This window comes from Aspergillus homomorphus (assembly GCF_003184865.1).
Source record: "Aspergillus homomorphus CBS 101889 unplaced genomic scaffold BO97scaffold_8, whole genome shotgun sequence".
Classification (NCBI taxonomy): domain Eukaryota; kingdom Fungi; phylum Ascomycota; class Eurotiomycetes; order Eurotiales; family Aspergillaceae; genus Aspergillus; species Aspergillus homomorphus.
The window spans coordinates 410-22,771 of record NW_020291894.1 but is presented as its reverse complement, the minus strand read 5'-3'; the positions used below and the strand labels follow the sequence as shown (position 1 = coordinate 22,771).

The 22,362-nt window shown below is 54.1% G+C and overlaps 10 protein-coding genes across 10 annotated transcripts; 3 read left to right on the top strand and 7 right to left on the bottom strand.

The window, feature by feature from the left end:
- Nucleotides 1-97: 97 nt before the first annotated feature.
- On the bottom strand, nt 98-1,110 carry rip1 (ubiquinol--cytochrome-c reductase catalytic subunit RIP1; the record flags this gene model as incomplete). The annotated part of the gene is made up of 4 exons (XM_025691590.1): nt 98-279; nt 342-492; nt 568-656; nt 819-1,110. 4 exons carry the CDS (start codon nt 1,108-1,110, stop codon nt 98-100), a joined length of 714 nt encoding a protein of 237 aa, XP_025553613.1.
- Nucleotides 1,111-1,720: 610 nt separating this feature from the next.
- BO97DRAFT_404025 (histone-fold domain-containing protein) lies at nt 1,721-2,641 on the bottom strand. Its single transcript, XM_025694868.1, has 4 exons — nt 2,458-2,641; nt 2,320-2,405; nt 2,157-2,247; nt 1,721-2,095 (listed from the first exon to the last, which is right to left on the bottom strand). Exons 1-4 carry the CDS (start codon nt 2,528-2,530, stop codon nt 1,779-1,781), a joined length of 567 nt encoding a protein of 188 aa, XP_025553612.1. The 5' UTR covers nt 2,531-2,641; the 3' UTR covers nt 1,721-1,778.
- Nucleotides 2,642-3,004: 363 nt separating this feature from the next.
- Nucleotides 3,005-6,001, top strand: BO97DRAFT_364545 (chloride channel protein). The gene is made up of 7 exons (XM_025692545.1): nt 3,005-3,529; nt 3,591-3,658; nt 3,713-4,072; nt 4,124-4,201; nt 4,251-4,576; nt 4,626-4,980; nt 5,027-6,001. The coding sequence occupies exons 1-7, from the start codon at nt 3,043-3,045 to the stop codon at nt 5,981-5,983; spliced, it is 2,631 nt and encodes an 876-aa protein (XP_025553611.1). The 5' UTR covers nt 3,005-3,042; the 3' UTR covers nt 5,984-6,001.
- A 178-nt stretch (nt 6,002-6,179) lies between these two features.
- On the bottom strand, nt 6,180-7,027 carry BO97DRAFT_386136 (uncharacterized protein). Its single transcript, XM_025693514.1, has 3 exons — nt 6,730-7,027; nt 6,569-6,680; nt 6,180-6,464 (listed from the first exon to the last, which is right to left on the bottom strand). The coding sequence occupies exons 1-3, from the start codon at nt 6,867-6,869 to the stop codon at nt 6,231-6,233; spliced, it is 486 nt and encodes a 161-aa protein (XP_025553610.1). The 5' UTR covers nt 6,870-7,027; the 3' UTR covers nt 6,180-6,230.
- A 219-nt stretch (nt 7,028-7,246) lies between these two features.
- Nucleotides 7,247-8,847, bottom strand: BO97DRAFT_404023 (pyridoxamine-phosphate oxidase PDX3). Its single transcript, XM_025694867.1, has 2 exons — nt 8,573-8,847; nt 7,247-8,441 (listed from the first exon to the last, which is right to left on the bottom strand). The coding sequence occupies exons 1-2, from the start codon at nt 8,625-8,627 to the stop codon at nt 7,399-7,401; spliced, it is 1,098 nt and encodes a 365-aa protein (XP_025553609.1). The 5' UTR covers nt 8,628-8,847; the 3' UTR covers nt 7,247-7,398.
- Nucleotides 8,848-8,940: 93 nt separating this feature from the next.
- Nucleotides 8,941-13,385, bottom strand: BO97DRAFT_404022 (pentatricopeptide repeat protein). The gene is made up of 2 exons (XM_025694866.1): nt 13,241-13,385; nt 8,941-13,123 (listed from the first exon to the last, which is right to left on the bottom strand). Exon 2 carries the CDS (start codon nt 13,082-13,084, stop codon nt 9,257-9,259), a length of 3,828 nt encoding a protein of 1,275 aa, XP_025553608.1. The 5' UTR covers nt 13,085-13,123; nt 13,241-13,385; the 3' UTR covers nt 8,941-9,256.
- Nucleotides 12,987-13,574, bottom strand: BO97DRAFT_476394 (uncharacterized protein; the record flags this gene model as incomplete). Its single annotated transcript, XM_025700477.1, has 3 exons — nt 12,987-13,123; nt 13,241-13,459; nt 13,515-13,574. Coding segments are annotated over 2 exons (257 nt in total), but the record flags the coding sequence as incomplete, so codon positions are not given.
- Nucleotides 13,575-15,315: 1,741 nt separating this feature from the next.
- erg8 (phosphomevalonate kinase) lies at nt 15,316-16,862 on the top strand (the record flags this gene model as incomplete). Its single annotated transcript, XM_025691581.1, has 2 exons — nt 15,316-15,641; nt 15,713-16,862. The coding sequence occupies 2 exons, from the start codon at nt 15,316-15,318 to the stop codon at nt 16,860-16,862; spliced, it is 1,476 nt and encodes a 491-aa protein (XP_025553606.1).
- Nucleotides 16,863-17,180: 318 nt separating this feature from the next.
- BO97DRAFT_270436 (uncharacterized protein) lies at nt 17,181-18,814 on the top strand. The gene has a single exon (XM_025690980.1). It carries the CDS (start codon nt 17,500-17,502, stop codon nt 18,721-18,723), a length of 1,224 nt encoding a protein of 407 aa, XP_025553605.1. The 5' UTR covers nt 17,181-17,499; the 3' UTR covers nt 18,724-18,814.
- Nucleotides 18,815-18,905: 91 nt separating this feature from the next.
- BO97DRAFT_441478 (uncharacterized protein) lies at nt 18,906-21,400 on the bottom strand (the record flags this gene model as incomplete). Its single annotated transcript, XM_025698176.1, has 2 exons — nt 18,906-20,651; nt 20,702-21,400. 2 exons carry the CDS (start codon nt 21,398-21,400, stop codon nt 18,906-18,908), a joined length of 2,445 nt encoding a protein of 814 aa, XP_025553604.1.
- Between the last annotated feature and the right edge of the window lie 962 nt (nt 21,401-22,362).

The following is a 22,362-nucleotide window of genomic DNA, read 5'->3' as shown; positions in this document are numbered from 1 at the left end:
TCTAGAAAGGTTGCCTAGCTTGCCTGCTCTTTTCTATTGCCGGCGGAAGCTTTCTTCCCCATTGCCACATGAAGTTCGATTTCAGTCGAGGGTTCGTTTAACCGATGATGAGGGTGTCCTCGGAGGGGAAGCTGTACTGGGGAACCTCGAGGTTGAGGGGAGCGGGGCCCTTTCTTATACGGCCGGAGATGTCGTAGTGGGAACCGTGGCAGGGGCAGAACCAGCCGCCATAGTCACCGGATTCACCGATGGGGACACAACCCAAGTGGGTGCAGACACCTAGACGGAAGGACATATTAGTGTTGATGTAAGTGGTTGCACTGGGAACGGGATGCACATACCCAGCATGACGAGCCACTCGGCCTTCTGGACACGGTCCTCATCAGCCTGAGGGTCACGGAGGGACTGCCACTCGGTCTTCTGGGCCTCCTCGATCTCATCCTGGGTACGGTGGCGGATGAAGACGGGCTTTCCACGCCACTTGATGATAACCTATATGCGGGGGGACAGCGGTTAGATATCAAAGTCGCACACGGCGGCCACTCGAGAGAGCAGGGAGGGACATACGTTCTTGCCCTCAGGGATAGCACCGAGGCCGATCTCAACCTTAGCCTGAGCGAGGACGTCGGCGGAAGCGGACATGTTGACCAGGAAGTCTGTTGATAGGATCCCACATCAGCGATACTGACCGAAGCGGTAAAGCCATGCAGCCCGCGAATCATCCATCGAGTTGTTTGTATTCCTCCACTGGCTGTATGATGACCTCCAAGACAAGCTCGACCTGAGCGCAAAACATTGAGAGAGTCGGAGTCACCTACCCTGAACGGTAGCCTTAGCACCGACAGCAGAGGCCAGACCGAGGGAACCAGCCATGAAGTAGGAGAAGACCTGGTTGGAGCGAGGGCCCTTCTTGGAGGAGTATTTGCTGAAGTCGGGGATCTTCACGGTGGAGTCGTAGTCCTGGGAGGGGGTGAAAGGGCTGGCGAAGCTGGACCTGGCATTGGAGACACCCCTCCGCTGCTGGCAGGAGGCGATGGCGGCGCGAGGAGTGGTGAGTTGTTGCCGAGCGCAGGCGCGCAGGACGGAGTTGGAGGCGGAGGCGAGAGACATGGCGAGAGGAGCAATTGCACTTCAATTGCGAAAAGAAAAGAAGAACCGCTAAGAGAGTGGTTGGGTGGGGGGTGGAGGGGGGAGGCAAGAGAGATATCCGGGGGAGGAGATCGGGAGGAGGATTTGATTTTCCTTGAGGTTGGAGGTTGAAGTCGGAGGCCCGGCACTCATACGGAAAGTCGAACCAGAGCTTTCGCTACGGCAAGCGATCGGAATCACGCCGCCTGTCATTGGCTCTCACACCCGTCTTAGTCAGAATCTCACCTGACGTATGGCCCATTGATTATCTTCAATTCAATCAATCCAAGCATGTGTTTATCTACTACAGCACTGTCATTGCATTTGAATTACTGAAACTCATATGATTGATCAAACAGACATCACTCAATATATGCACACTACTTGATTCCTGATTGTACTGCTGGACTCTGCCTTTATCATTGTTGTCCATCCGTCCGTCCCTCCCGGTTTCATCCCGCCCAATGCCATTATCCGGATTCCCAATGCGTTTGACCAAACACCAAAGAGACTCGATTGACTCGGAGGGTCAATGGCGAAGAAGGAAGAGAAAGAAAAAAAAAGCTATATTCAATTACCAAAACCAAATATCCCCAAATAACTCCCCAATGCCATGCAATGCCCCGTCAAATTATGGTCGTTTGTCGCGGTCACTGGTCGGTCATCTCCACATCCTGATCTTCCGTTGGTGCTTCCACTGTTCGATCAACCATCATCGTCACTGTGGGAGGTCGGGAACCTCTCGAGGGCTTGTCGTCTGATCCCAGTTGAGCCTCCTGGTTGTCCACCTCTGGTTGCCCTTCAGCCGCTGGAGGTAGGCTCCCGTTCAATGTGCGCTGTCCCTTCTCGTATTCGGCTTCCTTGCCTACCTCCTTTGCTCGTTTCTCCTTAAATTGCTTATACGTCGTCGTCTTGGGGATCACGTCGGAGAGGAATTCGAGATTATCGATGCGCGACACCGCCGTAGCTATGATCCCGCACCGTAAGTCTCCGGTGGTATATTGTTCCCGATCTTTCCTGCGACTCACCTAGATCCTTGTACTGGATGGTCTTGCGCGGTTTTCGTTCGGATTTGACGACATTGTGGCCTTGTTCGGTGAGGTATTGGATGAACATTTCCTGCGTGAGATCGAGCGAATCGTGAGCCGAGGTCGCGTCCACGAGAGTATGGGAAGAGAAGACAGCACGAACCGTAGCCATAGCAATGACGAACGTAGCGTTACTCGAGCACTGAACGATATCGTCATCGAGTTGAATGATTTTCTTGATTCGCGATACTGCCAAGTATCGTCAGTCGAGGCCAGCCGTACAAAAATTCTCTTCACTTACTGGGAAGAGCGCTCTGGCCGGTGATCTCTTGGGACGCCGCAGACTCGGCCGCTGACTTGTCTTTGGGAGGCATCGTGCAGGCGCGTCGAGAACTTCACTCGAGATAACAGCGAAATATAGTCACGAGAGGATATTATAAAAGTTGTTAAGGATCGAGTAAGCTGACGTTGAGGAGTGGGCTTGCAGAGCAATGAGGGTATGAAATAATGAATCTGGGCCGACGATAGCGACGCGCGCGGGCCTTGAAACCCACCGCGCGTGGCGGAAAGTAGAAAAATGGTCCAATCTCCAAGAATGATCCTCAATAAAGAACCCTGTTCGATATCTACTACGCTTATATACTTGCTTCTAGTACATTTGCAATCTTAAATATTTACCATCTTTTCGTATAGCCTACGTAGTACTGCTTCTCTCTTGCTTCTCAAGTTTAATTGTACCCCAAAACGGAAAGAATAGGTTCTACTATCGAATCTCACGTGGGCGGCCGCGCAATCAACTGTTCCTCTCTTCCCCGTACCCTCTTCGCCGTCATCTCCGATCAAGCCAAGGCCAGACTATGCTCTTGTCGCCGACTCAACCGATGGAATGAGCTCCATACCTGCCTCATCCATCTCTGCCCACCCGCCCTCAGTCTTGGCTGAGCGGCGGAATTGGAGGAGGTTATCAGGCTTATCTGTTCTATCGTCCGTCGACGAACGCCCGTCCCCGTCCGCGGCCAACGGCCAGGGCCCCGCCATCACCGAGGAGATCAGCGAGATCAAGCGGTACGAGGACTTCACCACCATCGACTGGGTCCAGGATGCGATTCACGAACAGGCGCGACGCCGCGCTAAACGACGAGACGGCTTTGGGTTCTGGGATCAGGAAGGCACCTTTGGCTGGCGACGCAAGGTGCGCGAATCTTACAACGCTGGACAAGCTTGGGTCGTGATTACAATCGTCGGCGCGGTGATCGGGCTGATCTCGGCTTTGCTGAATATCATTACGGAATGGCTGTCCGATATCAAATTGGGCCATTGCACGACCGCGTTCTACCTCAATGAGCAATTTTGTTGTTGGGGTGCGGAGGGAAGTACGTGGTTGCTGTTGTCGTCCATGTCGCATCGGCCATAGTGAGCTTATTTGTGCCTTAGGTTGTCCCGAATGGAAGCCCTGGACGTCCTACTCGTTCGTGAACTACATCATATATGTCTTCTATGCGGTATGCTGGTTATACGTCGCTCCTGTTGGGACCGTCGCTAATGTTGAGAATTAGGTCCTGTTCGCCTTCGTCGCCGCAAGCCTCGTGAAGTCGTTCGCTCCATACGCCGCAGGATCCGGAATCTCCGAAATCAAATGTATCATCGCAGGATTCGTCATGAAAGGCTTTTTGGGGGGATGGACACTGTTGATCAAGTCAATTGCACTTCCGTTGGCTATCGCATCCGGCCTATCGGTGGGTAAGGAAGGGCCCAGTGTTCACTTCGCTGTATGTGCCGGAAATGTGATCTCGCGCTTCTTCGAGAAGTACAAACGGAATGCCTCGAAGACGAGGGAGGTGTTGACGGCGACTGCTGCAGCGGGCGTAGCAGTCGCATTTGGCAGTCCGATTGGCGGCGTGCTCTTTTCTCTCGAGGTAGGAGACTGCTGTCTTCGCTCAGGGTGACACCGACTTACCGTGTTATAGGAGGTAGCGAATTATTTCCCACTTAAGACCCTCTGGCGCAGTTACTTCTGTGCGCTAGTCGCGACCGGGGTGCTGGCGGTAAGTAACTCAGTGCTCCAGCTAGGCTGTCATGCTGATGTCACCGCAGATGATGAACCCCTTCCGAACTGGGCAGCTGGTTATGTTCCAGGTGCACTATGACCGAACCTGGCACTTCTTCGAATTGATCTTCTTCATCTTTATCGGCGCCTTCGGTGGTTTGTATGGGGCACTCGTGATCAAATGGAACCTCCGGGTTCAGGGGTTTAGAAAAAAGTATCTGTCGCAGCATGCCGTAATGGAATCGGTCATTCTGGCAGGCTTGACGGCAGTTCTGTGCTACCCGAATATGTTCTTGAGGATCAACATGACGGAGATGATGGAAATCTTGTTCCGCGAGTGCGAAGGTGGCCATGACTATAATGGACTCTGCGAGTGAGTCTGCTACCGTCATCGTTCATACACGCTGTTAACACGAAAACAGGGCCAAAAACCGGTGGACCATGGTCGGGTCTCTAGCTGTGGCTACCATTCTCCGTATCTTTCTGGTCATCATCTCTTATGGCTGCAAAGTGCCCGCGGGTATCTTTGTGCCGTCGATGGCCATCGGCGCGTCATTTGGCCGCTTTGTCGGAATTCTGGTGCAAGCCCTGCACGAAGCGTATCCCAAATCTCAATTTTTCGCTTCCTGCGAACCTGACATTCCCTGCATCACACCGGGTACATATGCGTTCTTAGGAGCTGGAGCAGCCCTGAGTGGTATCATGCATTTGACGATCTCGGTAACAGTCATCATGTTCGAATTGACAGGCGCTCTGAATTATATCCTCCCAACAATGGTGAGTGTCTTCGATACACAATTTGGAAATCGACTAACGTCGGCAGATTGTGGTTGGTGTCACCAAAGCCGTCGGCGATTGTTTCGGAAATGGTGGTATCGCCGACCGCATGATCTGGGCCAATGGCTTCCCCTTCCTCGACACCAAGGAAGACCATGTCTTCAATGTGCCTGTCTCCCAAGTCATGACGGGGGACCCGGTCTCCCTCCCTGCAGCTGGATTTCCCGTGCGTGAAGCCGAGCATCTCTTGAACGACAACAAGTTCCAGGGCTTTCCCATCGTTGAAAACCGCACGAACAAGACCCTTGTAGGTTATATTGGGCGCACGGAGTTGCGCTACGCGATCGACCGTGCCAAAACCGAGGGCTTGCTATCTCCCAGCGCAACGTGTGTGTTCACCAAGGAAGCCGCCGAAGCCTCCATTGCTCGCAGAGCGTCTGCGTCTGCGTCTGCGTCTGCGTCTGCTTCGCGGCACCTAGCCCCCGAAACATTCGACAACATCCACACCAACGCAGGCGCCAGCGTCGTGGACCTCAGCAGATACGCTGACCATACCCCGCTGACTGTCCATCCCCGGCTCCCGCTTGAGACCGTGATGGAGATCTTCAAGAAGATGGGGCCCCGAGTCATTGTGGTGGAACACCGCGGCCGCCTCATGGGCCTAGTCACCGTCAAGGACTGCCTCAAGTACCAGTTCAAGGTCGAGGCCGAAGAACAGGCCCTGGCAGCAACCAGCCCCCCGCAGCTTTCCCTCGGCGGAGGCTCCTTGAACTCCCGCACGAGCGACACGCTGGAGGAACGGCTGTGGAACTGGATGCAGCAGGTCGGGTCATTGTTCTCCTGGCGACGAGCCTCGCGAGTACGTCTGGGGACCCGCAGACCGGAACCCAGACCATCGGCTGTGTCTCGAAGCGGTGGTCATGAAGGTGCAGCGTTGTCTTCGTCTTACCCGCACGATCCGCAGGATGAGCGGGATACCATGATGGAATTAGAAGATAGATGAGATTGGTGTTACATAGACTACAGTACATACGAATATACTAGATCTCGTTCACTACCTTCCGACAGAAATAGTAAGCATCCGGGAGAGAATCCCCGAACCCCCCTTCCTTTCAGCTCCCTGGTATACACTTAATCCCGGCCCATGGATATAAGTATTTATCCGGGGGAGAACCCCCGGACCCCCCTTCCTTTCAGCTCCCTGGTATACCTCAACCCTATACCCCACAAACCCCGTTCAGATTTATACCCTAAGAATCCCTCATCCCAACAATAATACACCCACTCCCCATCATCGCGGCCCCAACCCACCACAACCCGCCCACCCGCTCCGAAAACACAACCATCCCCAGCAGCGCCGTCACCAGAAAATTCGCCGCCGTGTTCGTGATCGACACCTTGGTCGTCGACGGGCCCGCCGTCAGCGCCCGCGTGAACAGCGCCCACATGATCCCGTTGCACAGCAGGTTGAGCGCCAGGCTTATCTATCATTCGCAGCTTGTTAGCGTTGGATTCGGGTTGTTGGGCTTGATTCGAGTCTGGTGTTTGACTGATACTGATGGAAAGGTAGGGTAGGGAAGGAACGTACACCCCGGATCACTAGGACCAGGAATGGGTGGTCGGCTGTGCTGCTTGCAGGGTCGCTAGTGAAGAGGTGCAGGAGGGAGGTTGCTAGGGCTGTTGTTTGTGTGTCTGTTGTTCTTTTTTGATGTTAGCTTCGATGAGGTTATATTGGGGGGGAGGAGGTACAGTTTGGCGAAGAGGCCGTTAAAGGCGGCGAAGGCGCCGCTGGTCAGGGCCAGGAGGATCCAGCGGGGGGTCGGGGGGTTTTGTTTCGCTGGCGCGGGGGTTGGGGGTTGTTTTCGGGATGCTGATGGTTGCTCGGGCATTTTTGTGGCTTTAGGATGTGAGTTAGGTTATATGGTCATTGTACTGGATGAAGATCGGTGGTGGTATTGGTGGTTGTGGTGGAGGAGTTGGCTTGCAACAGGGGCGTTATCGGGGTTATCTTTATCTTATCTGATCGATGGATGGCTCGGTTCCACCAGTACTTATATCTGGTATAGGAACTGAGGTAACCAGGGGGCTGAAAGAAAAGGGGGGTCCGGGGGTTCTCCCCCGGAATACCCATATCTCTGGTCTAGGGATTGAGCGTCATCCCCGAGACCACTCCCCTTACCTTTTAAATCACCGGCTCCATAACACGTTCCGGGGAGAACCCCCGGACCCCCCTTTTCTTTCAGCTCCCTGGTATACAGCAGTTGTATCCATTTGGAGAGGAATTGAATAGTAAATCATAAGCTCTAAGCTGAGATACTAAGAATGCAAAACACCAAGAACAAACAGCATCGCATCCTCAGGCTATAGCTCACATGCATCCATCTAATGCATCTTATCTCTTAGTCTAGTGCACCGCATCTACGGCGACAACCTCTCAATACGCCAACGATAATCGCCGTGCTCCTCCCCGACCCGCACATACCGGAAGCGATCATGCAGCCGACTCTTTCTGCCTTGCCAAAACTCCACGGACTCGGGCACCAGACGCACGCCGCCCCAGAAGGGGGGCAGGGGGATCTGGTCGACGCCGTCGAAGCGCCTCTCGACCTCCTTGACGCGCTCCTCCAGGGCCTTCCTCCCATCATCGATATCTCTCTCGTCCACATTGCGCGGCACCTGGTACAGGGTGGGATCGAGACTCTTGCGGCGGCGCTCGAGCAGCGACTCCGGCTCGGCGCGCCACAGCACCTTGCTCTGCCAGCTGGCCCAGGCGCCGATCTGGCTGCCGCGCTCTCTGGTGTGCCAGTACAGCTCGCTCTCCTCGCGCGACAGCGGCTCAACCAGCCCCTCGATGCGCACCTGCCGCTCCAATCCAGACCACAGGAACGTCAACGCCGCCCAGCGATTACCGCCGCTGCCACCGCCGCTGAAATCCCCCTGCAAATCCTCATCCACAGGCGCAGGAATCGGCCGCGGCCCATCCTCCTCTCCGGCACCATCCACCCCCCCGAAAACATCCCGTCCCTTCCCCTCCCGACTACCCCAGTTGCTGTATACCGTCCACCCGCGCTCATCCAGCTCCTTCAGGTACACGACCCGCGCACTCACACGGCCGGACGGCAACGACGCCGTGGCAAGCGTGCAGGTCTCCGGTGCCGTCGACGGGAGTAGCCGCGGGTCGCGGAACCAGGCGTGGAATTGGTGCAGCGGGTTGGTCGGGTGCAGCTGGGAGATGGTCAGCGGCGGGTTCGAGACGAATTGGTGTGCGCGCGCCGCGTGCGCTACCAAGTCCTGCTCCGTCGCTGAGGTCGGCGTCGAGGTGTCCGTGCGGAGCACGCTGGCTTCGTCGGCTTCGTCGGCTGTTATGTCCTTGGCGGTGGGTTGGGAGGGGGCGAGCGATTTTGTGCTGGTGGTGGTGGTGCCGTCGGGCGTGCTGGGTGTTTCGATGTCGCCGGGGGCGACTGTTCTTGTTTGTCAGATTGGTTGCTTGGTGGGGTAATGGGGGGTGGGGTGGGGATTGTGCTGGCGGGAAATGGGATTGAGGCTGAAGCTGAGGCTAAAGCTTAGGACTATAGAGTCGTTGCAGACATACAGATGAGCTTTTTGGGGTGTTGGGATTTGACCCCGTCCGGTGAGTCGTGGTTCATGGCTGATCGGATGATGGAGGTCGAGAATCGGGCACGGTCAGAGCTGGCGAATCGGGATTGACAAGGACAATAGAAAGGAACGCGATGCAAAGTAGCCAGTCGAGAAATTAATCGAGAGAACGGCATAGACTCAGTGCTGAACTACTCAGTCCACTTTGTATGAGAGCGAGGAAGGAGAGGGAGAGAGAGAGGGAGGAGAGAATAATGCGGAGGACGGCGGGGCAGACACACAGCGGGTCACGTCACTGCATCAGTCATCCTCCGTGGCGGACTCCCAGCTTACTTTCTACTTCGACTTTGACTTCGAGCACAGTTTGTGTCAATTTATATGTCCATTGTATAGACACTAAAAGAGGTGGGAGTGGTCTATCGGAGAATGAAAACAAAATGGTATATACATCGCCCATCCCAGACCATAAAACGCCAATGCCATACGCTAGATGCAAAAGAACCATCCCAGGATATCCCATCACCAGTCATCAAGTTGCCCCCTTTTTTATGCTCAAACCGGGACCATCAGACTGGAATCAGCCCAAAGACAGGGATCCAGCCCTGGAGGTAGTATTAAATGACCAACTCAGAAGTGGGCCAGAAACGAAACAGAAAGGCAACTTTTTATCTCGCATGCTCTACAGAGCAGCGACAGCAGGGACAGCGGCCGCGCCACCAGTCCCAACCAAATCGGCAATCTTGCTAGCCACAGCAGGGGGGTAGCCTCGAGAGAGCATCTCCTGTACAATGCGAGCGGCACCTTCACGGTCATCCGAGGCCAAGAACGCACGCGTCATTGCTTCATATGTGCTGGGCTCGCGCTTCTCAATGCCAATGCTATCGTAGATAGTCTTAGCCTTGAAAACGCTACCCTCGGCAGCCCATCCGTGGATAAGAGTGTTGGCAATGTAGGCAGTCATCTCAACCTTACGAGCAGCCATGTCCTTCACGATCTCCTCCGACTGGGCAACCTGGTGGTTGGCCACCATGGCCTCCAGGAGGGCTTGGTACAGACAAGGTTGAACGCGCACCTTGCGGTCCGACATAACAGAGCGGAAGACCTTCATGGCAGCATCCATATCATGCATCACACAACCCTTGGCGTGGATCAGCGAAGCATAGTGCACAGCCTCGGGTTGCTGTCCGGCAGCCTTGATGGTCTCGAGCACCTTCTCGGCCGCAGGCATGTCAATGGGTTCCAGGGATGCGTGAGCGTCGATGAGCAGCTTGTAGGTGTGCATCGTGGGCTGGATCTTGCGAGTGATCATGCGCTCGAAGTAGGCCAAAACCTTGCTGCGGTCGCGCTTAGTGTTGAGGAAGTATTGAATCATGGAATTGTACGGGGCAGGGCGAGGCTTGTAGTTAGGCATCGACTCCATTTCTTCGAACATTTCTTCGGCAAACCGTTCATCGCTGACGCGACAAAGGGCATTGACAATCGTTCCGTAAGTGACACTAGTCGGGCGAACTCCGTTGGCGCGCATCTCAGCGAAGTAGAGCAGGCAGTCATCGATCCGACGAGCCTTGCCGAGCTTACCGATGAGAGCGTTGTACAGGAATGACGTGGGCTCCACACCTTCAGCAACAGCGCGGTGGAAGATCTTCAGTGCCTCGGTCGCCTCATCGAAAGTCTTAGTCGATTCTTTCAAGGTGGTGATGTAAAGACCGAAGGTGTTGGCCGAAGGGGCAGAACCAAGCTCGAGCAGCTCCTGGTGGAACTTGGAAGCCTGGCTGCGGTCACCCAAGCTCAGACACGAGGCCACCATTGCGTCCAGGATCGAAACCCATCCGTACTTGACGGCATTGTACTGAGGAAGCAGAGGCACATCACGTCGAGCCATGCTCAAAACCTCGTGGACCAAATCGACACGGTTGATCTTGGTCGCAGAGTTGATCAGCTTGGCGTACGTGATATAGCGAGGATGACGGCCACTGCGACGCATCGTCCGGAGACGAGAAAGAGCCTCGTTCAGGTGAGACTCCAGTCGGCCGGTGGTGCTTTCCAGCTCATCAGCAATCATCGAGGATCCGCGGAAGTCGGTGGCGTAGGTGTAGGGGTCAAATGAGTCCTCGCTGGACACGGGAGTCATGGAGGACATATCCGATCCGGGTGAGTGGCGACCGCTAACGAAAGACGAAGGGCTGGAAGTCATTGCAAGATGGTCGTGCCATCTCTTGACCATGTCCGGGCGGCTGTTGAAGAGCTTACCCACAGCCTGGTCGACCACCTGGGTGGTGGCAGTGTCCATAGGCAGGCCAGTGGCCAGCGCGAGATCGAGCATGTGGGCGAAGCGGATCGGATGGGCGACGTCGAACATAGCGCTGTTGTTGAGAAGCATACCAGCCTGAACCTGGAGCGCAAGCACAAGGTCGCGGGTATTCAGCTGAGAAATGCCGATCGGACCCAAGCTGGCTACAACGTGCTCGGCGACAGGGGAAATGAGGCCGCCGTTCTCGACCATCGACCACATGAGAGACATGGCAGCTTGAGAGGGGAGAACAGTCGCAGTTTGAACAAGAATGCGACCGATGAGGTGAAGGCTTTCGTTGATCTGTTCGCGAGTATGATTGAGGGTCGAGTCGGTCGAAGCACTGCGAATCCGAGCAAACATATTACGAAGTTCAACCAGGGCCTCCTCGATCTGACCACTCTTCACGAGGGCAACTGCATACATGGCGGTCGGCTGGACCATGTCCGGGGTTGCCTGACCGGCAGTGTTGAGAGCGTGCCACAGGGCCCGGGCGGCCGAAACATTCCCCTGACGCACATGGAGGGCCAGCATCGAGACTGCGGGCCTCTGTCGGACACTCATGTCGGTGGGGAGAGCATCGTATGCTTCGGAAGCTGTCTGCAGATTACCCGCATCCGCCGCGGCAATGCAGATCTGGGACATGGCATGATCCAGCGCGCTATCGTGCAATCGGGTCTTGGCTTGCTCCAACGCCCGACCGTGCTGCCCCGACTTGAGGGCGTGGCGCACCAATCCATCCTCAACGATTACGGATTCCACTGCGTCCTGGCGGGCCTCACGGTTTTCGGTCACTTCGTTGAATGATGCTTGGATCCGTTCCAGGAACCGAAGAGCTTGCTCTTCCTTTCCGCAGGAGAGGTACGCACGGACCAAGGCGGCATAGACCTGACCATCCAGACGCTGAACAATACTAAAGGTACCGTTGTCGTCCGAAACAGCCAGAGCCTTGTACTCGTTGTAGCACTCCACTGCGCTCTTCAAGTCGCCGGTCGAGGCAAACGCATCAATCATAGCTGGGAAAATCGAGGCGTGCGGGGTCACCTTGTGGGTTTCCATGTGGGCGTAAACACGGACCATATCCTCAACCAGGTTTTCCTCGGCGCATGCGGTGATCAGGAAGCGGTAGGTGTCAAGAGGGAAGACGAACTCAGGGTGACGGGTAGTAGCAGTGCGGAAGAGCTTCAAGGCGATGGCGAGAGAATGGTCCTCGGCAAGAAGAGCCTGCTCCAACTCACTGGAATGCAGCATGAACTTGCCAGGCTCCTCCATACCACCGTAACGGGCACGATCCTGCTCCAACAGATCCTTGGACTTGATGGCATCGTGGGCGCGAACGACGAAAAGCTGGACCAGAGTCTGGTAGGTCTGCTCATCGGGAATTACCCTACGACGAAGCATATCCGAGTAGACGTCCAGTGCCTTCTGGATCGCCTGCGCAGTATCGCCATGGAGCTGAATGGCCGACTCCAGCAGAGCATTGTAAGCCCCAACGGTCGGTGTAAGTCCATCTCGGAGGATAGCCGCAAATGCACCTGGGATCTCCCCGAATCTCTTGCCGGATGCTAGTTCAACAATGTGTTCGGAGGCAATGCGAGACTGCTCGAGGGTGGCATCCTCCACAGCAGCAACCTCCTCGGGTAAATCAGGAAACGCTTCAGTGCCCGAATTGTCCTTCGTCTCGGAAGCCTCCTCCGCCTGAGCTTGTTCTTCTTGTATTTGAATCTCGCGGGCAACCGCTTCTTCAACCTTGGCACTAACGTCCGCATTGGCGGAGGCTTTGGTGATGTGAGGCGAATCGTGGAACTGAGAATCCGAGGACGGGACGCTGGCGTCGCTCTTCGTCTTTCCGTCTCCTTCGTTCAGTGTGGGCTTCCAGCCGATTCTCCTCCGCATCTGCAGCTGTTTCCAGTCACTGTCATCTCCGGTTTGCTGAGCATGTTGCCATGCCGCGTAATAGGCGGCTAGACCCAAGTCGCCGGAGCCGGAAGTGCCCTGGCTGGCTTTGGCGCCCGCACCGGAGCTAGAGGGCTGGAAAACATTCTGTAGCTGGGTTGTCCGCGTGAATTTGGCGGCGGGCTGACTGGAAAGGTTGTTTAAGGTAGTCGACGACGCGTACGATGACTGCGAGGCCGCAACTACCGACTGAGCATAGCCATGGGTGAAGGCTTTGGTGAAACTCTGGCGCGCGAGGTGGGTGAACGGCTTGAAGACCATTTATCTTGCGGGAGACCTCTTCAGAGGGAAGAGGCAATGCTGCAATCGAGGTCAGCAGCGTCCTTTCTAGATTTCTGTATGTGTTTATATTTTTTTGGCGTGTTGAATATAAAGATTCGCCTCTCACTCGCCGCCTCCCAATCGGGTAGTTCGTACCTTGCAATCAAAATAATAATAACTATGCAGGTTCATTTGACGACTGCTGGTCGCCAAAAGAACGCGCGGGAAAAGAGGGAAGGGGATGATAGCGGAGGAAGAAAATAATGAATGGCTTCGAGCCTGTGTGTGAGAAAAGTACGAGGCCACGGTGGGAGAAGGGAATTGCTGGGTATTTCAGACCCCGGGGAGGGAAAGTGATCGGTATCGCCGGGCCTACTAGATGCGGTTAGCGCAGATCCCACAGCCACTTGGCCTGTTTGGGCATAGGTACTTTTGTCACGTCGGGTCAATGCCGTGCTGACCAATGCAATCACAGCCCCTGATTGGTTTGCTTGCAATGGATTTTTGATAGGTCTGAGAATGAGTTCCAAGGGAGCAGCAATTCCAGCGATAAACGGAGCCTGGGATTTTTTACACTGCGGGATGGAACGGATTGGTCCTCTATAGAACGCGTTTGATATATGCATGTATTTACTGCGGGATTTATGTAGCGCAGGCGTCAACCTGCAGTGCTCAATTGTCGATCCGAACAAAACAGGATAGCTGTTTTGCCTGAGACGAGCAATGGCTGTGCGTGACAAAATATGCAGCCTTTCAAAAAATCTATAGGGAGGAACATCTCCACCAGACGGAGATACGTCAGGATTCCAGAAGGGTCGTTGCCTGAGGCGAACGAACGAGGGAGAGACTAAAGGGAAGGACTCCGCGTGTCAGGTGGCCTCATTGACTTTCACAGTTCTCGCTGCGGCCCCGGATTGCAGCTTCTGGCCCAATCGGGTGGACCCAAATCACTGCTGGACCCCTGGCTGCCAATCCGTGACTCACGATTCTTCCGGCTCTTTTTCTTCGCAGGGGCCGCAGGGCCCCCCGGAGTTTGCAGGCTGGCCTCCGAATGGTTGTACGGGACGCGGATGCCCGGCTGGCCGAAGCACCGAACTTCGCTGGAATCCGCTTGGCCACGGATACGAAAGGTTATGGACCGTTATATCCGTTTCAAATCTCCGTCTGTCCGTGCCGTGTGCACTGGATGGCTCGCCGAGTCGGTGTCTCTATAGCCTATCCTATCCACCCATCAGCTTGATCTCTAGTGTGGAGATGGAGGGACCAAGATTGACTTATGCCCGGAGTTGTTCAAACTTCCCCTAGAAAACACCCTTGATCCATAATGATAAGAATAGAAGACAGCGGACGCAGTAAAATTAGCACGGTGAGGCTCTGGTATTGCTATTGCTGCGCCTTCCACGGACTTTCTCCCCAGCTCAGATAGTAGCCCGCGGTCATCAGCCAGCTGACAAATGGCGTTCAATAGATGATATTGTTGATTATGATGCTGCTGCTCATACCATGCGTGTAAGAGCATGCATGCTGATGCACTCCGTATCTGGTGAACCCGACCTGACGTAAAGCGACAGCGGAAGTTCATGTTCAAGTGAGCAATGATAGACTGCCGCGACCCGACACCATAAAAGCCAGGCATCAGCGGGTGGGTAAATCAAGCCATCACCAGCCACAGCACCAGCCACAGTGACCAGTTGGTTTCCACTGAAATGTCCGCAGAGCAACAACAACAACCATAACAATGACGATAATGCTGATGCTGATGCTGATGCTGAGATCGTCCTCCGAACCTTGCTGACCTAGAGCAAACACTCAGAAACACCTGTGAGCTCCAAGCATTGTCACACCCGGGTACTCCGGCAATTCGCAGCATGGCTTCATGTTGAGAACGCCTCCTCAATCTAGTCGACTATCGGGGTGGGGCTTGTCAAAAGATCGCCTGCCTTACGGGTCCAGTGCAAGAAGCTGATTGTTGGACTCTCCCACTACTCTCTCTATGCTAGACATTCCAGTCTACTCCCGGTCTCTTATCGATGATAACCCTGAGATTGCAAAAGGTATGCGAATCGATTGAATCTACCCCGCTATAGCTTCAGCCCCACCTCAATAGGGAATTAATCTAGCTCCATTGTTGACACCGCGCTTCCCTTAGCAGAACTCCTAAACCCCCCTCCGTCACAATCGATGACCTCCCTCTTCACGACTTAGCAGATCCACACGACCTCAACATCCTCATGTCCTATATCCCTCCAACCGTCACGGCGGTGTCCGCCCCGGGCAAAGTCCTCCTGACCGGTGGCTACCTCGTCCTCGACCGCAACTACACCGGCACCGTTTTCGCCCTCGATGCTCGAATCCACGTTATTGTCCAGCAGCTGAAGAAATACCACCGAAAGAGCTCATCCACGGGACCAGAGCAAGCAGAGAACACGACAGACAACAAGGAAAGCGAGGACATCGTCGTGGTTCGGTCGCCGCAGTTCGTCGACGCAGTTTGGGAATATGGCGTGCAGCGGTGCGATAATGGCGGCGGAATCAAAGTGATACAGAAGGGCCAGGGGTAACCTCTCCCACAGAACCCTCTCGATATGATGAAAACCCTCAAGCTAACTCCCCAACCCACCAAACCAGACAAGCCAACCCCTTTGTTGAGACTTCACTCAACTACGCCCTAACCTACATCAGCTACGTCGCCGGGTCGAAGGACTTCGGCTCGCTGTCGATCACCATCCTCGCCGACAATGACTACTACTCGGAGACGGCCTTCTCGAAGATCTCAGGGCTGCAGTCGCCGGGCCGATTCGTAAACTTCGGCGTGCCGCTGCACGAGGCGCACAAGACGGGACTGGGCTCCTCGGCGGCGCTGGTGACCGCACTGGTGTCGGCGCTGGTCATCCACCGCACGCTGCAACCAGACGACCTGGGCGCCGCGCGCGACAAGCTCCACAACCTGGCACAGGCCGCCCACTGCGCGGCGCAGGGCAAAGTTGGGTCGGGCTTCGACGTGGCGGCGGCGATCTACGGGTCGTGCCTCTACCGGCGGTTCTCACCGTCGATCCTCGAGTCCGTAGGCGACGCGGCCACGGCCGGGTTCGAGGAGCGGCTGTTCGCGATCGTGGAGGACGTGGACCCGGCGCACCGGTGGGACACGGAGTGCCTGGACTTCGGGATGAAGCTGCCGCGCGGGATGCAGATGGTGCTGTGCGACGTGGAGTGCGGGTCGCAGACGCCCGGCATGGTCAAGAAGGTACTGGAATGGCGCAAGCAGAACCCGCAGGAGGCCGACCTGCTCTGGTCGGCCCTGCAGTCCAACAACGAGCACCTCTGCCAGGAGCTCAAAATCCTCTCCCAGAACGCCCCTCCTCCCGCCGATAACAACAAGGATAACAACACCGCCACCAACAACGGCTACACGCTAGCCGACTTCGTCGCCGTCCGCGACCTGATCCAGCGCTCCCGCAACCACATCCGCAGCATGACCGCCAAGTCGGACGTGCCGATCGAGCCCAAGGTGCAGACCGAGCTGCTGGACGCCATCTCCGACATCGAGGGCGTCGTCGGCGGCGTCGTTCCCGGCGCCGGCGGCTACGATGCCATCGCGGTCTTGATCCAGGATTCGCCCGACGTCATCCAGCGGCTGGAGGACTGCTTCGCCGCGTGGGAGAGCAAGGTCGAGGACGACTTCGGCGGCAAGATCGGCACCGTCCGCTTGCTCGGGGTGCGTCATGGCTCGGCGGGCGTGCAGAATGAGGGGCTGGAGCAGTATGCTGGCTGGGTTTGAGGACGATATCGACCTACACCTTACTACCACTACCATACCCCAGCATCGGAATGAATTGATGTGAGGACAGACCACCATATCCCATGGACGGTACGCATGTCCGGCAGTATGACTTAAATCAAGCGCCAAGCGGGCATTTACCTAGTCGTTGTTACACTTACATAGTATTAATGAAACAAGATTGCAAGATTGATAGTTCAACATCGCAGGATCCTCATCCTCTTCTTTCCTTTCCCTTCGATATGTACGCGAGCTGATCCGTTATGATCTCCGCTTGCATTTAGTAGATTCACGTACTATATTCTGTACTGTACCAAGTATCATGAATCAGGGTGGCAGATGACAGAAGGATAAGTGCATCTTGGAAAGAATGTGTCGATGCCAAATATGGAAGTTCCCAGCGACGAGCCGACGCAGTATGACACACCACACCACACCACCTCACCTCACCTCACCTCATGGCTCTGTCACACTCCGGATCCAAGTGCGAACATGAGTTTCAATCCCGTCTACACGCAAACCCACCCTGCCGTCTCTGTTATTGAACTTATTTCCAAATGACACCTCCATCTACCCCAAAAACCCACCTACCATACCCCAGCTACCCATACTCCATAAACCCCCAAAAAGCTAAAAGATGTCCGCACCAACCTCGACAAGGGTGAATCCCCCGCAGACTTCCCTGGTGATCATGTCTCGAGAGGGCTGTAGCAGCATTCCATCGGCCACCTCCAAAAGCCCAGCGGAACCCAGCCAAAAGATCCCCAAGCGGCTGCTGCGATACCAGCCCCTCAGCGCCGACGATCATACCGTCCAATATCTGGGCGCGTTCTTGACGTACTTGCCTCCGGACGGCCGGGTGAACCTGGCGGCTGACATCGATCTGATTGCCGATGACGAGGACGAAGGACTCCACCGGCTTGTTCAGCGTCTGGATGTAGGCTTACTCCGTCCGATGGTCGCGGCCGGCGGGTTGATCCCTGTGCCTAACGTTCGTTTGCCTCGGTGGCGAGGCGGGTCTGGTTTTGAGGGCGACGACGACGGGGACAACGCAGGCGAGACGCTATGCAGTGAGGATATCAATCCGGGCGTTGCGCGCGCACAACTTTCATCGAGAAAACACTGTCTTTCCCGAGACGGTCCTCGCTGCGTCATCAGCGGAGATTGGGGTTGCGGGCTTAATGGTATCGATATTCCGCCTGGAACGAATATCTCCGACGTGGAAGCCGCGCATATCCTACCCTTGGCACTGGGTGTTGATGCCTTCGATCGGCGCTACCAAGACGATGATCGAAGACGCAGGTCGACGGTATGGACGAACCTATATAGGTATTTCCCAACCCTCAAGTCCGGATTAGACTTCGGCCCGGAAAGTATCAATGACGAGAGGAACGTGATGATGGTGACCCGCGCCATCCATTATGAGATGGGGCGGTATAAGATCATTCTCGAAGAAATGGAAACGGAGATAAAACAACAACACCAGCCCCAACATCGGTATACTATAAAAGCATTAAAGGGTTGCAGATCGACAACTAAGGACATGTTGCCCGCGGATGGAGTCGTGGCTTTCACAACGCAACCTGATACCAGATACGCCCGTCCAGACCCTTATCTCATCAAGGTCCATGCGGCGATCGGGAATATATTGCACGTCACGGAGGTTGGCCAGAGACTTCAACCCTGGAGGAATGAGATGGCACACGCGCGCAGTCTTCGCCGCGACGGCAGAGGCAGGACCAGACTCGAAGAAATGCTTTCGGTCAGCAAGCTTGCGCTGCTTGCTTCAAGTGAGGTAAATGTAAGTCTTGCTTCCCGACCCCGAAAAATACTTCACTATATCTTTCGGTATGGTCGTTGACTGTTCTTAGGCATTAGACACCGGTGTCGAGCCAGTTCATCACCGGACATGGAATAAGTATACGGTACTCGAATACAAGCCTTAGAACCCCAGATCCCCCAAGTCTCCGAGGCCGGGCGCATACAATAAATTCGTAATATCAAGATCAAAGTCCTGTCACACCCAGGTTAGCCCAAACGTCTTCAGTTGATTGCCAGTAGCCCCTTCAGGAGCGAAGGACACAAACTTACGGCACCGAACCCAACCCCCGTTAACCCGGTCGGACTCTCCAAACTCGACCCCGTCGCCATGGCTGCAACCTCCACCTCGCACTGCGACTTGGCCGCGGAATCCTGCAATGCAGCATAACAATCCCTCAGGCTCAGTACGAGCGACTCGCCGACCGCCTCTTGGACAGGCTCACCCATCTCCATGGCGCGGATCTGCGCCAACATTGCCGAGAGAATAATACACCGTTTGAGACTCGGTGTACCGAGGCGGATTACCTGAAAAATCTGGTCGCGGATGTGCTCCAGGCTTTTGATCAGGGGAGCCCTGGTTGCACGAGCAAGCTCGTCTAAGGGATTTGTCGTCCCTGAAGAAAAGGGGGAAGGAGGGGATTCTTCGAGTTGAGTGATAACTTCTAGTCCGAGGATTGAAAAGAGTTCCAAACTCAGAGGCCCGCGGAAAGAGCCACGGCCCGCGATGAGGAGTCGGGCGAAATCATCAAGGTCGGCAGTGGCAGGAAGGGTGAGGGTATTTGCATAAGAGGCGATGATCATGGCGGATTCCAGGCAGACCTTACGTGAGAAGTGGTATTGTGGGTTGGTGGCGGCCTGGCGCATGAAGGGAAGGTGAAGGAGAAGAATGTACCGGCGGAGTATCATGTCGAGAAACTTACGGTGGAAAGACGTTGGGCGAAGGTCGCCATTTGTGTATTGATGCTGGTGTTGGTGTTGAGGCGTCGTGGGAGACGGGGTATGGGAGGCAAAAAAAGCGGCAACGGTTTGGCAGGTATCTCGGAGGGTATTGCCCAACTCAATGGCTTTGGCATACGTGAGCTTAGAGCGGTCATGGATGAGGTTGACAGCTTCAGCGCGGAGAGGGAATGATTCATGCAGAAGTAGCTGGATGGAGGAGTCTGTGAGTTCGGACATGGGTCGGGCGGTGGTTGCTTGTTTCATGTCGGGATCGAGGTCTTTGTCATAAAGGTTGCCAGGTGGTTTGCTATCGGATGAAGAGGGAATGATGAGTGGCACCGCGGTGTCCAGGGAGCATTGGATTGTGAGCTCTAGGACGGTCGTCCATAAGCGCGCGCGCATCTCTGCCATATAAGGCGGCAGGGTGGGAAAACTGGCAGAGTCCAGATGCAAGCCCATCGCTGTGGCTGCCTGCAGGAGAGACCCTGGAGACAGCCAATTAGAGGGCCCCAGAGCCCCCATCTGACGAGCAAGAAGCAGAAGACAAAAAGCCTGAATACCTTCTAAGCTGGATGTTAATCGTTCTGTAGGTCCAACGAGCCACCACTGAGCCGCGTAAATCCAGGACTGAACCAGCTGCGTATCATGTTCCGCACCTGCCCTGCCTCGCCGCGGATGAAACGTAATGCCGATAGCGAGCACCAGGGTCAACTTGATAAGAAAAGGCGTGACTTTGGCCGAAGGTTCCTCCCAGAACCGCTGATATTCCTTCCCGAAAGTTGGCAAGTGGAGGACTCTGTACACAGGCTCGAAAGTGTCCATGTAGCAGCGTACCAATTCGTCGCACACATCTCTTGCGGGGATCGAGTTGCGCAGGTCCGACACAGGATCATTTGTCTTCAGAGACTGTTCTTTCTTGACCGATTTGCGCAGGTTCCGACACTCCTTGATAAGATTCGCCAGTTCAACCTTACGCTCGGGATATAGAGACTGCGGTTCCTTTCCGGTGAGGGAGCCGAGCATTTGAAGCTGCTAGTTGATCAACTACCGTACGCCGATGGAACCGGGTCTTTCCATACCTTATCCAAAGTGTAGACATGATGAGTCGGACCAAAAAGCTTCATCTTTCGCACTTTCGCATGCAGCCGCAGGGGTGTCGAAGGCAAATCTGGCTCCTGCGCACCTCTTCCATGCTCTTCTCGTCCCGGCTCCCTTCCCGGGGTAGAATGCACGGACTGAGACAATCGTTCCTCCAATCTTGAAACCTTACCACACAGATCCCGCAGAGTTCGTTCCAGAGATTGATCTGCCCCTGCAGCTGGATCTGCCAGCTGCTCCTCTAGGCGTTGCAAGCGTTCCTGAAGGTGACGGACTGACGAGCCATGCTGCGAAGGACTAGGCGGTTCCCGAGTGCTAGCAGGTCCATGAACTGCGTTCCTGGCTTCAGAGCGATAAGTGGATGACGTAGCTACAATTTCCGTCAGATCCTGTCGATGAACCTCAGGAATAATATGATCAGCCGGGTCCAAGTTAGTGGTGGAAGTCCCCTGTTGCGTCGCAGGCAAAGCAGTCGGGTCGACCGCAATTGGACACGGAGAACGGAGCGCCTGCCGATATGAACAGTCCACTGAGGAACGAGAGCGCCTGCAAGGCCCACAGGGGACGTTGCGGTCACAACGAACTTTGCGTTGGCGACACTGCTCGCATGATTTGGCGGGTCGACGGCGTTTGCGAGGCTCGGACTCGGCCGTTATGGCTCCAGGCGCTGGCCGGTTCATTTTGGATTCTCGGGATTCGAAAGTCCCTGACATACTCCGGGAAACCATAAGGTTGACCCCTCCTGGGAAGTGTTGGAATATCGAATCACATGGATAGAAATGCAAATTGTCAGAGAGAGGCGCAGTAATTCACTAGTCACTACTGAACTGGATTCCTGCGAAAATCAAGCGACTTTCCCTTTCCGCTTTAGGTCAAAGTTAGCACTGCTTTTTACTTACTAAGTAGTCTAGAATATATAAAAATAAAAAGTAAATATTTTTAATAATTCCTATTTGATCCCAGATCATTCCAGGAGTAAATACTAGACAGAATAATTATTATTTTAAATATTTGACTAAACTTATATAATCTAGTTATATAATTTAAATAAATCATATATTATTAATATTATATATTTTATCTTACTATTATATACAGAAATATAGATTTAATTAATTTTTTAGAGAAAAGTTAATAACTTAGTCATATTTATTTTAAAATTATATAATCTATTTTTTCTGTTTAACTGAGATGAACATGTCATGCAGTAAGGGTAAGAAGGTTGATTCTTCCTAAGTTTGCTCGAAGGCGAGCGGGTCGAGAAGGCGGCGATACGGTAGACTGTAGACACCAGGAATGCAGATACATACAGACGGTAGCCGCGAGGCGGCATACAGGAACACTTGTTGAAGACGGCCACAATAACCCTACTTTTTAGCTACTTTTTAGAGTGTTTTTTATATATATATCTTCTAAATTAGGTTAGTTAAAAATTAAAAATATATTTCTTATATGAATATATATATATATATATATCTTGTTCTACTTTTATAAACTATTATTATTATATATTCATATATTAGTTATCTATATTTTTTTTAAAAATTTTGGATTAAAATATTTATTTTTGATTTTTCATATTTTTTGAAGATCTTTTATATAGATTTTATATTTAGTTAATATTTATATTTTTTATATTCAA

Bases quoted from the DNA above. Each gene is read 5' to 3' on its own strand.
- BO97DRAFT_404025 (XM_025694868.1), bottom strand. From the start codon at position 2,530: ATGCCTCCCAAAGACAAGTCAGCGGCCGAGTCTGCGGCGTCCCAAGAG. The intron at 2,406-2,457 runs GTAAGTGAAGAG...GATACTTGGCAG, and splicing joins CGGCCAGAGCGCTCTTCCCA to TATCGCGAATCAAGAAAATC. The intron at 2,248-2,319 runs GTTCGTGCTGTC...GATCTCACGCAG, and splicing joins TCGTCATTGCTATGGCTACG to GAAATGTTCATCCAATACCT.
- BO97DRAFT_364545 (XM_025692545.1), top strand. From the start codon at position 3,043: ATGAGCTCCATACCTGCCTCATCCATCTCTGCCCACCCGCCCTCAGTC. The intron at 3,659-3,712 runs GTATGCTGGTTA...GTTGAGAATTAG, and splicing joins TCATATATGTCTTCTATGCG to GTCCTGTTCGCCTTCGTCGC. The intron at 4,577-4,625 runs GTGAGTCTGCTA...ACACGAAAACAG, and splicing joins GACTATAATGGACTCTGCGA to GGCCAAAAACCGGTGGACCA.
- BO97DRAFT_386136 (XM_025693514.1), bottom strand. From the start codon at position 6,869: ATGCCCGAGCAACCATCAGCATCCCGAAAACAACCCCCAACCCCCGCG. The intron at 6,681-6,729 runs GTACCTCCTCCC...ACATCAAAAAAG, and splicing joins AACGGCCTCTTCGCCAAACT to AACAACAGACACACAAACAA. The intron at 6,465-6,568 runs GTACGTTCCTTC...TGCGAATGATAG, and splicing joins TGGTCCTAGTGATCCGGGGT to ATAAGCCTGGCGCTCAACCT.
- BO97DRAFT_404023 (XM_025694867.1), bottom strand. From the start codon at position 8,627: ATGAACCACGACTCACCGGACGGGGTCAAATCCCAACACCCCAAAAAG. The intron at 8,442-8,572 runs GTATGTCTGCAA...AAACAAGAACAG, and splicing joins ACACCCCAAAAAGCTCATCT to TCGCCCCCGGCGACATCGAA.
- BO97DRAFT_404022 (XM_025694866.1), bottom strand. From the start codon at position 13,084: ATGGTCTTCAAGCCGTTCACCCACCTCGCGCGCCAGAGTTTCACCAAA.
- BO97DRAFT_270436 (XM_025690980.1), top strand. From the start codon at position 17,500: ATGTCCGCACCAACCTCGACAAGGGTGAATCCCCCGCAGACTTCCCTG.